The sequence below is a fragment of the Schistocerca piceifrons genome, chromosome 8, assembly GCF_021461385.2.
Source record: "Schistocerca piceifrons isolate TAMUIC-IGC-003096 chromosome 8, iqSchPice1.1, whole genome shotgun sequence".
Lineage (NCBI taxonomy): Eukaryota > Metazoa > Arthropoda > Insecta > Orthoptera > Acrididae > Schistocerca > Schistocerca piceifrons.
Window position 1 is genome coordinate 279,770,562 of NC_060145.1, and position 16,369 is coordinate 279,786,930.

The 16,369-nt window shown below is 37.0% G+C and overlaps 1 protein-coding gene across 1 annotated transcript in view; it reads right to left on the bottom strand.

The window, feature by feature from the left end:
• LOC124711575 (cubilin-like) overlaps positions 1-16,369 on the bottom strand; it is a gene marked incomplete in the record, with an annotated part of 644,865 nt that overhangs the window by 218,847 nt on the left and 409,649 nt on the right. The window contains 1 exon segment of the mRNA XM_047241722.1: positions 1,984-2,249. Within this exon segment, the coding sequence (XP_047097678.1) occupies positions 1,984-2,249 (266 nt within the window).

The following is a 16,369-nucleotide window of genomic DNA, read 5'->3' on the forward strand; positions in this document are numbered from 1 at the left end:
TGGCTGATGGCAGCTAGAGGACAAAAACAGTCTAATGACATTGTTCAGCATTGGTGGACTGCTTGTCAGTACTAATTTTAGCCAGCAAACAACACTATGTTTAGTGACCTACACCTAAAAACCAAAATAACACCTGGAGGTAGAAGTCAGTGAAATGTTATGAGTAACAGAGTATGAAATCATCTTATTTATAGTCAAGTGAAACAATGGAAACTCCAGGTTGGCATTCCAGTCCAAACTGCCAGAGTTGGTGGTCATGAGTGTGTGAAGTGTGCCTGCTTGTGTGAATAAATGTGTGTGTGCGTTTCCCTGTTTATAGGCAAGTTAGTCACAATAAATAAAATTTGTGACTGGAAATCAGTAGTCATTATGATTTGTACAGTTACCGTGTAGTCCGTACTGGAAATACCAACTGAGTACCACCATCAGTTTTATGTTGCTGTTGTTGTGGTCTTCAGTCCAGAGACTGGTTTGATGCAGCTCTCCATGCTATTCTATCCTGTGCAAGCTTCTTTGTCTCACAGTACCTACTGCAACCTACATCCTTCTGAATCTGTTTAGTGTATTCATCTCTTGGTCTCCCTCTATGATTTTTATCCTCCACGCTGTCCTCCAATACTAAATTGGTGATCCCTTGATGCCTCAAGAACATGTCCTACCAACCGATCCCTTCTTCTAGTCAAGTTGTGCCACAAATTTCTCTTCTCTCCAATTCTATTGAATACCCCCTCATTAGTTATGTGATCTACCCATCTAATCTTTAGCATTCTTCTGTAGCACCACATTTTGAAAGCTTCTATTCTCTTCTTGTCTAAACTATTTATCATCCACTTTTAACTTCCATAGATGGCTACACTCCATACAAATACTTTCAGAAACGACTTCCCGACACTTAAATCTATACTCAACTTCAGAAACGCTTTCCTTGCCATTGCCAGTCTGCATTTTATATCCTCTCTACTTCGACCATCATCAGTTATTTTGCACCCCAAATAGCAAAACTCGTTTACTGCTTTAAGCGTCTCATTTCCTAAACAATTCCCGTAGCATCACCTGATTTAATTCGATTACATTCCATTATCCTCATTTTGCTTTTGTTGATGTTCATCTTATATCCTCCTTTCAAGACACTGTCCATTCCATTCAGCTGCTCTTCCAGGTCCTTTGCTGTCTCTGACAGAATTACAATGTCATCGGCGAACCTAAAGGTTTTTATTTCTTCTCCATGGATTTTAATTCCTACTCCAAATTTTTCTTTTGTTTCCTTTACTGCTTGCTCAATAAACAAATTGAATAACATCAGGGATAGGCTACAACCCTGTCCCACTCCCTTCCCAACCACTGCTTCCGTTTCACGCCCCACGACTCTTATAACTGCCATCTGGTTTCTGTACAAATTGTAAATAGGCTTTCACTCCCAGTATTTTACCCCTGCCACCTTCAGAATTTGAAAGAGAGTATTCCAGTCAACATTTTCAAAAGCTTTCTCTAAGTCTACAAATGCTAGATACATAGGTTTGCCTTTCCTTAATCTATTTTCTAAGATTATTTACAGATGAATGGAAAAACTGGTAGAAGCCAACCTCGGGGAAGATCAGTTTTATATTTATGTGAAATTCTAGGTTATAAAATAGCAACAGGAAAGTGGAAAATCAGTAATGTGAAAGCTTTGCATCATGTTTCGAAGAGATTGTCTGAATTCTATGACTAATTCTTTGTTGGTTTGGCAACAGGTTCATAATCTCACATTTAAAAAACATTTGATGGTGGTATTTGCTGCTGCTTGACATATCGCAGTAAAAAATCAAGATTAATGACATAAAAATGGGAACAGAAAAATGAAGAGAAAGTAAGGAAGGAAGAGATATTTCTTTCTTTGGAATCTTATTACACATACAAGATGTGCTAAAGTATTTAACTGTTTACATTGCTTTTTGACTCCTCAAAAAAACAGGGGACGATGAAAAATCTGAATAAGTTTACCTTAATCCGTTGTCCTTCAGGATATGTGACAGCCCATGCACAATGAATGTTTTTGGATGGTGGTGAAGGGTAACCAGGACTTGTAATATTTGCCTCAGGTCCAAGTATTACTCCTCCACAATCAGAAACAGAATATTGACCAGAGAACTGTAATGTGCGCAAAGTTCCAATGGAATCCTGCCTGGCCACAATTTTGGTTGTTGGAAATGGGCTGCTGAAGTATTTTGGTGATGTAATATTTTTACACACTGACACACTGATTTCACCTGCAGAAAATGGACATCCAAATTGGTTTGATTAACAAGCACAATGAACACACAAGTAATAGAAATGAAACAGAAATTGTAAATTACCTTACACTGTGAAACAAATTAATAGTAATATACATATACAAACAATAGTATAAATATAAACACAGAAAATCTGAAGTCTCCTTTATTTAGCCTTAGAGGACTTTTGCAAATCATTTTATTTTTTTAGTACAGTTTATTCAATAAACCAAAACAAATCACTGCACTGAAATAACAGGTTTTACACACCATCATCCATTTATTAACAGTTACAGGTATTTTGAGACAAGAGTGATCGATCCAATACTACGAGAAGAGTTATTGAACAAGAGGAATTATATGATTATTTACAAAACAGCAAGAGATATATAATATAATCTAAAGTTGTAGATGTAGTACTAGCTATAAAAAAGAACTAAAATTGTGGGAAACATACCAGCAAGTGACTGTAAGAGGAGATGAAGTGTCAAAACACAGATGATGAAATAATACAGTAAATAACATACCTTAAGTTGGAAATAGTAATGTATGGGATAGAATCTTAGAATTGAGTGCATAAGAGATATTCCATGCTAGAGTAACAGTGCAAAATCATTTATCATTTACTTAAAAAACATGAAGATATTCAATTGAAAATTGCACTACAACCAGCATACAAAAACAAAAAAATACACGTTGTCTGGTACAGAAATGGTTACTGCCTAGGAAACGTGAGATTTAAAAATTTTTGCAGCAATGTCAATAATATATTATATTTTGAAGAAGGCCTTTTGTCTGAGAGCTTAAATGTATAGCAGCCCTTTTGTTGTGCTATTTGTGACTTAAGATCTCCTCTGTATGATGAGTATCAATAATCACTTTCATAATATTATCATTATATTTTTAGAGACAGAAAAACATATCTTATGACTAGGAAAGAAAATCATAAAATAGGCATGAAATGAGGTACTTGAAATAGAAATTGTTTTCACGAATCATTAATTCATAAATAATTTTTTGTAAATCCCACCTTGAGGTACAACCTTCAATGATGTGGAATGAGTCCAATTATACATTAATAGGCAGAAGCAACTGCTGAAGAGGAGTTAACATGATGCAGATTAACAACAAAGTATGAACACTGCTAATCTACTCTTATTGACAATTGTGGAAATTACTTTTAGATCACTTAATTTATGTATATTTAACAAAACCCTCCAATGAACCACGGACCTTTCCCACGTGGGATCACTTGTGTACCTCAGTAATTCAGATAGCCCTACAGTAGGTGCAACCAGAATGGAGGGGTACCCATGGAGAGACAAAATTAGCTTACAGTTCCTGAAGAGGGGAAAGAGCCTTTTCAGTACATGAATGGGAAATGTTATGGATAACTGACTAATCTGATCCTCTCCAAAAAATATTTTGGGGGTAAAGTGGTCACACATGGGTTCTAAGACGGCGGCTACAGTAAAAGTTAAGCAAGTGTCCTTCCAGAAAATCTTAAATTTTGCCGTAAAAAAGAAATCGTGTGAAAATTGTAAAGATGAAATCAAGAAACTGAATGAACGCATAACGAGCTTACAGTTCATAATCAGCAGTTTGAAAACGGACATTTCGAAAATACAACAAGAAAATAGTGAACTGAACACGCTAAAACTTGTGCGAGATAGTTCGTCCGTTACGGAAAAGTGGTCTAATGTAAAGTACAAGAACAGCAAGTCCAAAGTGCAAATTCGGAAAACCTGCGAAAGTTACGCAAGCTTTGTGCACGAAAACACATTTCAAGTACTTTCGATCACCGATAGTGAAAATGCAACTTACAGTTCGCATGAACAATGGGAAAAGCAAAAAGGCACTTTGGAGAATAAGGTAAGAGAAGAAAATTTACTGACGCAATCAACTGTGAAGGAGGTCAATATAAATGTGCCAACCAAAATTTGTGTCGAAGTGTGTAGTAAAACAATACAAAACGATTCGCAAATTGTGAACTCCAATAACAGGAAACTGTTTGTGTTTTCAGACAGTCATGGTCGTGGACTTCCGAGTAAACTAAAAGAAACAACTAAAACATTTTCGTGTGGTATAGTGAAACTGGGAGCCCCACTTAGCAAAATTAAAAAAATGACCGAATCCGCAGAGGCAAAAAATCTGCATGATAAAGACTTCGTTGTACTTATGGGAGGCGCAAACGATGTCTACAAAAATGAAACAGCGAGTGCAATGCGCGATCTTAAACAGTGTCTGAGGAACCTCACTCACACTAACGTAATACTTGTCAATATTCCGCATCGCTATGATCTTGTAAGATGGTCATGTGTTAACAGGGAAATAGAAAGTGCCAACAGTCAGTTTGCAAAAATCTGCAGACATTTTAAAAACGTGAAATGCGTTGATATAAGCAGTATTGGACGTAGATTCCACACGCAACACAGACTTCACCTGAATGGCTTGGGGAAAGAATATCTGACAAGCCTGATAACCAGGGTAATAAAAAACCATCAAAATAAATTCAAAACCAAAACGATAATTGCATTGCCATCGCCTGACTCCATAACGAAAACGCTTCAAAAAAATTCATTAGAAACTTCATCATCAGCAGCAAAACATGTAAAAAAAGACCAAATTTTAACAGAAAGAACAGTGGACATCGATTTCAACAACAAAAGAACTACTGTTCCTCATCAGCCAAGTATTATTTTAGACGAAAATAACAAAAATGAGAAGACTCCAAGTTCACAAGGAAACACAGCAGTAGTGGTAGAACCAACATTTGAAGTGTCAGAAACAGCACCACCATCAACAACAACAAATAGAAGGCTGTTGGACAGAAGAAATGCTGAGCCTCCTTCTCATCTCAACGATTTTTTATGTGTGGGCCTGAAGAAAAAGAAGGGACAACAGTAGGTAGTGTCAGGTGTCTCCTCTCTCCTGTCTCAAGGCAGACTCCAATGGATTCTCAGTCAGGTAACAGCACTAATAGAATGAAAAAGCAAGAGGAAGCCATCTCGTTCTTTCATCAAAACATAAGGGGCCTCTTAAACAAAACAGATCAACTCCTTATTAACATTAGTGAAAAGGACAGTATAAATAATGCCCAGATTTTGTGCTTAACTGAGCACCATGTTACTGATAAATGTGCCTTGCCATCTATAGTAAGTTATACTTTAGTAACATACTACTGTAGGGAAAGTAAAGATAAAGGTGGAGTAGCAATTTATGTTAAGGATAGTGTAGCATACAAAGCTATAGATATTAAGAAATATTGTGTGGAACAACAATTTGAGGCATGTGCCACAGAAATAACAACTAAATTATACCCAATAATAGTGTTGGCTGTCTACAGGGCTCCTTCAGGTGACATAAAAACTTTTCTGAATTCAATGGAACTCCTACTGTCATGGTTACTTTCAAAAGCGAAGGATATTGTAGTATTAGGTGATTTCAATATAAACTTTTTGACAGAAAATAAGAATAAAATAGACTTTGAGATTGTGATGACCTTACACAATCTGACATCAGTAATAAACTTCCCAACAAGAATTACATCCGAGTGCCAAACTACGATAGACAACATTTTTTTAGATGTAAATAGACATCAGAATTATATTGTCAGGCGGGTTATAAGTGGGCTTTCAGATCATGATGGACAAATTCTCACTATTTATGACGTTAATCTGTTCAAAAAAGAATTTCCTCGGTGGAAATTCATAAGAGTAATTAATGAAGAGGCGAAAGGAACTTTCAACCACAGGTTGCAGCAAATGGATTCGTCTTTAGTATATAGCCATGATGATGTTGATACTAAATTTAACTGTTTTATAAATGAATTCTGTGCTCTTTTTGAAGAAATATTTCCCAAGAAATGGGTCAGAAACAGGGCTTCCAATTCTGTAAGCAAGCCTTGGATTACAAAAGGTATAAAACAGTCATGTAAAACCAAAAGGGAAACTTATGCTGCAATAAGATTCTGTAAAGTTGTAGAAAAATGGGAATACTATAGAATATACTGTAAAATTTTGAAGAAACTAATACAGAAATCAAAAGCCCTTTATTATGAGAAGAAAATAGATAATTCTAATAATAAAATAAAAGCAATTTGGAGCATTGTAAAAAAAGAAACAGGAAGAGATACAACAAGTAAAGAAGATATAAATAATATCAGATATGAAGGTATCCTAGTAGATAACCCCAAAACAGTGGCTGAGATTTTTAATAAACACTTCTTATCAGTAACTCAACAGATTGGTTGCAAGCCCGATGTTGATGAAGCTGTAACTCTTTGTCAAGCCGTATATTCAAACACAATTTCAGAAATGCACCTTAATCCTGTCACTGTAGAAGAAATTCAAAAAACCATCATGTCTCTAAAAAGTACGAATTCTGCAGGGGTTGATAATATATCTAGTAATTTATTGAAATATTCTTGTGTGTGGATAAGGGACATTCTCTGTCATATTTTCAATACTTCCCTTCAGAAAGGTGTTGTTCCCAGTAGACTTAAGTATGCCATTGTGAAGCCCCTGTACAAAAAGGGTGATAAAGATGAACTAACTAACTATCGACCTATCTCTTTGCTGACAGCTTTCTCCAAAATTCTAGAAAAGCTAATACATGTAAGAATTACTGATCATCTCATGAAGAACGAAGTTCTCAGTAAGAGCCAGTTTGGCTTTCAAAAGGGCCGTTCAACAGAAGATGCAGTCTACGCACTTGCAAATGAGGTCCTAGAAACTCTTAATGAAAAAATGCTAGCACTTGGTGTCTTCTGTGATTTATCCAAAGCGTTTGACTGTGTTGATTACCAGATTCTCTTGCAAAAAGAAAAATTAGTAGGAATAAGTGGTGTTGCAGGCAATTGGCTACAGTCGTACCTCCAAGACAGAAAACAATAAGTTGTGTTGAATAGCTCGGGTGGAGTATGTGACACTTCCTCAGATTCTGAATGGAGTTCCATTACATGTGGAGTGCCCCAGGACTCAATTCTTGGGCCACTATTATTCCTGATTTTTATAAACGATCTACCATCATGTACAAGCCTGCCATGTAAATTTACATTATTTGCTGATGATACCACAATTTTTATGAGCAGTAGAACAGACAACAATCTTGAGGAACTCATTAATCACATACTCTCAGATATGGTTAATTGGTTCAAAGTGAATGGTCTCACATTAAATTCCAGCAAGACCAGCTTTATCCAATTCTGTACAAAAACAGAAAAAGAGAGAGAGATAAGTGTGACATGTGGTAATCAAACCAATAGTTGGAACGGAAACAACAAAATTTCTTGGAGTGCACATTGCCAAGAAAATGAACTGGTCTTCACATATTATTGATCTCTGTAAGGAGGCTTAGCTCTGCTACCTATGCTTTACGGGTTGTCACTACCATGTGTTGAACCTAACACCTGCAAAAGTGGCATATTATGGCTATTTTCATTGCCTCATTGAGTACGGAATTAATTTTTGGGGGCAACCAGCCATTAGCAAGGAAAGTGTTCATTGCACAGAAGCGAGCTTTAAGAATTATATGTGGATTGCGCCCAAGAGACTCATGTAGAAATAGTTTTCGTAATCTTAAAATATACACAACTGCATGCCAATATATTTTTCTCTCATGTGTTTTGTTTGTAAAAATATAGATATAATTCAACCAAACAGTAATTATCATGAGCATAACACACGGAGGAAGAATGACATACACAGTGAACTCAGAAATTTGAGCCTGGCACAAAAGGGTGTCCAATACACTGGAGCAAAACTCTTCAATGCTCTTCCTCCGAAATAAAGACAAAGATTCACAACAATAGTGAGTTTAAGAAAGCTCTAAAAATATTTTTGCTAGAAAAAGCTTTCTTACAGTCTAGATGAATTTTTAACTAAATAAATTGTAATATTTTAATTTTATATAATACAAGTTGACATAATGCCACTATCGAATTTTATTTAACCTGAGCTCTGTAACTGTGTGTGCTCCGTATATGCTTTCTGTAGTGTTTTAATGATTCTAACGAAAATATGTATTTTCTTTTTCTATATTGCTGCCCAAAGAATTTACTGTATAAATTTTTATATAATTATGTACTCAAATTTCTGTATATGCTATAAGATTATCAGATTGTATTTGTAAAAAACTGACTCGTTCCACGTCCTTGTGTATCCAACACAGTTGGACCTATGGAACACGAAATAAATCAAAATCAAATCAATCTCTGGGAGACTACAAGTAAGGATCATGTTATCAGGGAAAAAACAAAACTGGCATTCTATGATTTGATGTGTGGAATGTTGGATCCCTTAATCAGATTAGGTAGGCTGGTGAAATATAAAATTGGAAATGGATAGGTTGAATTTAGGTACTAGTAGAATTAGCAAAGTGCTGTAACACAAAGAATAGGACTTCTGGTCCAGGTGAATAGAGGGTTATTATACAAAATCAAGTAATGATAATGTAGGATTACACTTCATAAGGAGTAAGAAAATAAGAATATAGGTAAGCTAATATGAACAGGATAGTGAGAATATCATCATAGCCCAAGATAGACAAGCAGCCAACATCTACCACAGTAGTATATGTTTATTTGCCAACTAGATCCACAGAGAGACTGGAAAAAAATACTATTCACACAGCACACAGTTTAAAGGATGACAAAAATTTAGTTGTGATGGAAGACTGGAATTTGATGGTAGGAAATGGAGGAGAAGGATTAGTAGGAGAACATGGACTGGGGGGAGGGGGGGGGGGAGGAATGGAACAGAAAAGCTGTCTGATACAATTTTGTACATAACATAATCAACCCACTGATAACACTTAGTTTAGGAATCACAAAAGAAGGTTGTATACAAGGAAGAGACACTGGAGGGTTTTCAGATTTATTATATGAAGGTAAAACAGAGATCTCAAACCTGATTGAAAACTGTTAAGGCAATTCAAGGGCATTTAGCCCATGAAAGGAAAAAAATATAAAAATGCAGCACATAAAACAAGAGAAAGGAATATATAGATCTAGAAAATAAGCCCATTTTCTAGGACATAATTGATCCCAAAGATGAGACCCAAAATGAAGATAAATATGTCAACTTTTTAAGCTATTGATTCTTGTCTTAAACTATAAAAGTTATCTCTGTTGACAATTTTGACAACATTACATGTGTATTTACAAATTTCGTTACGATAGCATTTACAATAGCTGTGAGGGGGTAACCAATAAAAGGTATTATTTTTTTAAAAGCTATAGATTTTCAAATTGCTTTCAAAAGAACCTTACCCCCTTCAAAATACTCTCCATTACAACTAATACATTTGTCCCACCAGTGCTTCCACTCTTCAAAACATTTTTTGCAGTCACCCTTAGAAATGGCTGACGGCTCTCCTTCATTTTTTTCTTGACTTCTTCAATGCTGTCAAATTAGTGTTCTTTCATGCCCCTTTTCCTGGATGGAAATAAAAAGTTGCACGGAGGCAAGTCAGGTGAGCAAGGTGCTGTGGGCCGCAGAACCATGCCATTTTTAGCCAAAAACTCTCTAACAGAAATGGCTGCGTATGCAGGTGCATAGTCGTGGTGGAAGAACCAGGTCTCTTGTCTGCCACAAATCAGGTCTTTTTTGACTAACACTGCAGTGCAACCTTCTTAAAACTTCCAAATAAAAGATCTGATAGTCTGCTGATGGTCTATGAGCACAAGCTCTTGAATTTTTTCAAGTTTTTGGTCAATTTGGGCAGCTGACTGACGTCCAGAATGAGCTTTGTCATCAATCAACATGTTGCCATCTATCAACATGTTGCCATTTTCAATCCAGCAAACCATTTGTACACTTGAGCTTTCCCGTAGAGTCATTTGGTAAGCTGTTTCCAACACTAATACAGTTTCAGCAGCATTTTTACTGAGTAGAAAACAAAATTTCACAGCTGCACATTGTTTACTTAAACTTGCCTCATAAAAAATGAAACAACAATAGAACAGTGCTAGCAAAAACAATGACTGCAGATGAACAGAATAGCCAGGTCAGAAACCCAGTTGGCACTGAACTGGCAATGAGTTACATAAAACACTTCTAGCAGCTGTTATGCATACTACACAAGCTCCATCCATGGCAATGTTATTCCAGTTTTTTTTCCTCTTCCCCCCCCCCCCCCCCCCCCCCTCACCATCCCCTCTCAGATGACTGAATGTATTTACAAAATTAATTGGGACAGCATTTACAACAGCACTCATAGTTATTATAAATGCTCCCTAATGAATTTGTAAACACATTTAGTCATAGTTATTATACATGATGTCATAATTAATTTTGTAAACACATACATAATTTTGTCAAAATTGTTAAAAGATATAACATTTACATTTTAAGCCAAGAATTGATAGTATAAAGACTTGCAGTGTTTCGTTTGGTTCTCATCTTTGGGATCAGTTATGTGTTAGAAAATGGGCTTAAAAGCTGAAACATAGGTTGTATAGTAATAATAAAGTCTGTGAAACAAGGGTGAAAACTGTTTTGTTTAGTTAATACAAAATACAGTGCTTCATTAAGAACCCAAAGTTGAATCAATTAAAATAACTACCATTAAATAATTTATACATCTTTAGAAAGCTTCTGACAATGCTGACTGGACTGCACTCTCTCAAATTTTCAAAAATTGCAAGAATAAAATAGAGGGAACGAAAAGTGTCTATAACTTGTACAGAAACCAGACTGTAGTAATAAGAGCCAAAGGACATGAAAGTGAAGTGGCGGTATACATGAGACTGATACAAGACTGATACAAGGTTGTAGCCTACCCTGGTACTTTTCAATCAGTACGTTGTGCATGCAGCAAAGGAAACCAAGGAGAAATTTGGTATGGAACTGAAGTTACGAGAGAACAAATAAAGCCTTTGAAGTTTGACAATGATACTGTAAAGACTTGGAGCAGCAGCTGAATGGAATGGATAATCGCTTGAAAAGAGATCGTAAGACAAACATAAAGAAAAGTAATTCAAAGGTAATGGAATAGTGTTGAATTAAAACATAATTGGGAAATGGAAACACTAAAGGTTTTAGAAAAGTATTTCTATTTGAGCAGCAAATTAACTGACAATGGTCAAAATAGAAAGGATATAAAATGTAGCCTGACTATTGAAAGAAAAGCACTTCCAAAAAAGGGAAATTTGTTAACTGTAATACAAATTAAATTATTAGGAAGTCTTGAAGGTATCTGAAATGGAGCCTTGTACAGAAGTGAAACACAAATGATCAGCAGTTCAGACAAAGAGAGAATAGAAACCTTTGAAATGGGGCACTGCAGAAGAATGCTGAAGATGAGAGGGTAGACTAATTAATGAGGAGGCTCTGAATCAAATTCAGAAAAAAAAGAAATTTATGTCACAGCTTAATTAAATTAAGTGTTTGGTTAATAGGACATGTTGTGAGTCATGAAAGAAATGTCAATTTGTTAATGAAGAGAAGTGAGTGGGCTAAAAATTGTACCTGAAGACTAAGCAGTGAATGCAGTCAACAAGTTCAAACAGTTACATGTTACATTAGTTATATGGTGATGAAGAAGCCTTCACAGGATAGTCTAGCATGCAGAGCTGTGTAAAATCAGTTTTTGGACTAAAGACCACAACAACAACATTAATCAAACTTCATTTCCATTTAAATAAAGGAAAGTCCAGGATGGAATAGAGATAATATGAAAAGGACACCTTTCTACTCACAACACAGAGGAGATGTTTAATTGCAGACAGGCACAATGAAAACAGAATGCTACAAATGCTCAGCTTTTGGACTTTGTTCCTTCACCAGAAGTAGAAAAAACACACACATTTCCATAAGCACAGCTCACACACATTCACTGAAGCACAACTCACAGATAGATGGCCACTGTCATCTCCTGATGCTAAGGCCTAACTTGCAACTGTGTGTGTGAGGTGAGCAGCAGTCCAACTGGATTGGGTAGTGGGGGTATGGAAGAGGCCTGGGGAGAATAGAGGAAGGGATCACAGAGTAGGGGTGGAAAAAGATGCTAATGTTGCCTATGGGAGCATACAGGGACATGACAGAGAACGGGATAGGGTTTGAGAATGAATTTTCCACTCTGCAGTGGCAGATTACAACTGAGTGCTAAACCGAGACTCAAAGAAGGGGACTTTGCTGCCTTCTATAGGACTTTCAGGTACAGCTTTGTGTGTCTGGGGAGGGGGGGGGGGATGCTGGGGTTGAGGGTGTGATTGAGGAGGGGGGGAGGGGTAGAGTAGGAAGAGGAGAGGAGAGAAGTACAGAAGGGGAAAGAACTATGTATGTCCTAGTAGGATAGAAGGCTTGTGCATTACTGCAGTGTGAGCAGGGAATGTGATAGGTAGGTAGAGCACAGGGACTAAAGGAGGTTGAGGCCAGATGGGTTACAGGAATGAAGGATACGTTGCGGGTAGAGAAGGAAGACAATCTCTATAGTGGAGCAAACACAATCAGACCTTAAAACCAATACTGAACCCAGCTTGATTCAATTTAATCTTCGATACAACTATTATCCACCCCCAACTGGCCCAAAATCGTACCCTGTGAACTTTCCAGAATTTCCTGACCCATTCCAGATATCCAACAGAATCTTGAGTCTCTCCTCAAATTCTTAGGTCCACCTCTGAGCCTCCCCCCTGTGTCTACCTCTCTTCTCATCCCCACTACTCACTACTCTTCTGTCTTCTATGTACAAGCTTACTAAAATACACAAATCCAAGTAGGACATATTATTGTGGCTGGTTACTGTTCCCCACAGAGAGAATCTCTACCTCTGTGGACTAACTCCTTCAGCCTATTACCTGCAACCTATCATCCTATATAAAATACACTCCAACCATATCCTCCACCAACTCTCCAAAGTTACTGTTCCTTTACCACCGAGCACCCTGCTTGTCTCTTTTGATGCCACTTTCTTCTACATAAATGTCCCCAATGTCACTGCACTGCTGCTATTGAACACTGCCTTTCCCAGTACCTGACTGACAAGCAAACCTACAGTCTCCTCCCTCTTACCATGGCCAACTACACCCTCTCCCACAATTACTTCTACTTTGAAGGCATCGCCTACAAACAAATGTAAGACGTAAGGAGTTGGCACCTGTGGCATATAGAGGGGTCGATAATGGTCTTATAACACCAATGAGTGCCTCACTCAGTTATGCAATTTGTCACAGAAGCATAATGCGTCATCCCGTGTGCTCTCCATTTACCCCATCTACAGCATGTGTGAGATTCATTCAGTCATTCGGTTCCTCATGTTGTGTAATAAATTGGTGGTCAATGTCAACCCCCAGCTACAGAGCTGATGTAATGATTCATCAACATGTTACCAATGTGAATTAGGATGTTTAAGTAAGGCCATACCAACACCCACAACAAAGAAAAAATTGGGCGACCGTGTCTCATTTCTGAAGAGCTTATGTAGCAGGTTGAAAAAAAGGTTCACAATGATCGGTGTGTGACTCTTGAACCCCTTGAAGAAAGTTTTGCACATGTCTCATGAAGTCTGGGTGGAATCATGTCATAAACACATGGGTTTAAGAAGTTGTGTGCACTGTGGATGCCAAAAATATTGACTGCGGAACACTGTGAAAACCACATGTTGGCTGCATTCATATTTCTTAAATGTTTTCAAACTATGGGTTAACCCTTCCTTGACTCAATGGTGACTGAGGACAAAACATGGGTGTGTCACTGTACTCCTGAGTAAAAAAGAAAATCTCTGGAATGGTGTCATACATATCCTCTAAAAAATTCAAAATTCAATCTTCAAACAGGAAAAACATGGTATCCATGTTTTGGGAGCAAAAAGGGATTTTGTGGTCGATTTCATGTCCAAAAGGGACTGCCATTGATGTAGGGACATACTGTGAGACCATACACAAATTCAGAAAAAAAATCAAAGTCGAAAGGAGGGGAATGCTGACTTTTGGTGTGTCACTCCTTCATGACAAAATCAAACCTTATACTTCACAGCTCTCTCATGACTTGAGCGTGTCATTTGGATGAGACACTGTGACTCATCCACCGTTCTCCACTGATCTGACACCCTTGGATAATGATCTTTCCACTAAATGGAAGGAGTTATTTGGTGGACAGTGCTTTGCAAACAGTGAGGAGGTCATGGAAATTGTGACAAAGTGGCTTCAGGAGGCCGAGCAGACGATAGATGATGAGGATATGCAATTACTGGTGGCACCTACCACATAAGATTCATTAAAATGTATTCATTTTTTGATTTTTAACAATTGCTGTATTCTTACTTTCCATGTACCCCTCGTATTCTGCTAAAGTGAAATAGTAGTTAGTAATGTTCTGTTTTACTTCAGTTTTCAATATATGGGGATTTTCAGTTTGCTGCATAATGATTACTGGCAACGTATTATAGACTTTTTCACCAGAACATGATATTCATTTTGAAGCCTAGGTAGAAGTGCATTGTCTATACTGATTTAATTCTTCCTGTTAATGCTGTGGTGATGAACTTCACAGTTCATTCTAACTTCACTCTTGTTATTATCCCCAAAGTAACATTACTGACACTCTAAATCCCTAAAGAGGTTTCTGCAAGACATTTAGTAATTATTTTTGTACAATATTCCTACTGCACACTCAATCTCAGCTGCATTGTGACAAAAGATTATGCCACTGGATAGTAAGGTGTGAAAGCATGCAAGGTAAGCAACCACATCTGCAGATAAATGCAAAGAGATTTCTAAGTGCATACAAACTGATTCATGATTACCTAGTACTGCTTATAAAAATAAAGTGATCTAAAGTGATACAAGTATAGTTTTATCCTTACAAATGTTAAAGAATAACAGTCCAATGCACAAACTAAGAACTTGCAATGGAACATCCGCCTCTAGCATTACTTTTCCTCAACAGCAGTTGTTGATACCAGTATTATTTTTCAAATTTTGGACAGGTCATTTTTATCTGAACACTTTCATATAATTTTATACACAATATGAATATAATAGAGGGTAACATTCCACGCAGGAAAAATATATTTAAAAACAAAGATGATGTGACTTACCATACGAAAGCGCTGGCAGGTCGATAGAAACACAAACAAACACATACATACACACAAAATTCTAGCTTTCGCAACCAATGGTTGCTTCGTCAGGAAAGAGGGAAGGAGAGGGAAAGACGAAAGGATGTGGGTTTTAAGGGAGAAGGTAAGGAGTCATTCCAATCCTAGGAGCGGAAAGACTTACCTTAGGGGGAAAAAAGGACAGGTATACACTCGCACACACACACATATCCATCCACACATACACAGACACAAGCAGACATGTGTCTGTGTATGTGCGGATGGATATGTGTGTGTGTGCGAGTCTATACCTGTCCTTTTTTCCCCCTAAGGTAAGTCTTTCCGCTCCCGGGATTGGAATGACTCCTTACCCTCTCCCTTAAAACCCACATCCTTTCGTCTTTCCTTCTCCTTCCCTCTTTCCTGACGAAGCAACCATTGGTTGCAAAAGCTAGAATTTTGTGTGTATGTATGTGTTTGTTTGTGTTTCTATCGACCTGCCAGCGCTTTATACACAATGTGTTATATTTCAACCTAAAATTTATGAAAAGGAATTACTTTATTTTTGATGTAACAACTGATAAGTACTAGCACTGAATGTACAGTTAAAATTATTTTTTTTAGAGAAAGTGTAAATTACAAATTATTTAGCACACTAAAAATTTCTATTGTTAATTACAAAATCTAGTATTGTCTACTGTGTTTATTTCTGAATTCATTTATGAAATAATAATCAAAACTAATATAAATTCATTTGCCAAGGAAAATTGTAAACCCTTTGGAATATGGTTATTACCGCAGAGTGAAGTAGTAGTAAGCACGCCTGTGATGTGATCGGACGTATTTTTATAGTTTGGGCGAAAAATGTAATTTTGGCTTTGTTAATGTGAAAATTCAAAAGAAGGTATGATGCACTAAAACGTGACAAAATATACTAACATCAACGCTGTACTCGCCTTTTGCAACCTAGCAAGTCTGAAATTGCTGAGCATTGCATTTCCACTGGACACTCAATGGAGTATGACAAGACAACAATATTGGCCACAGCAACATCCTTTTGGGACTCTGTCATAAAA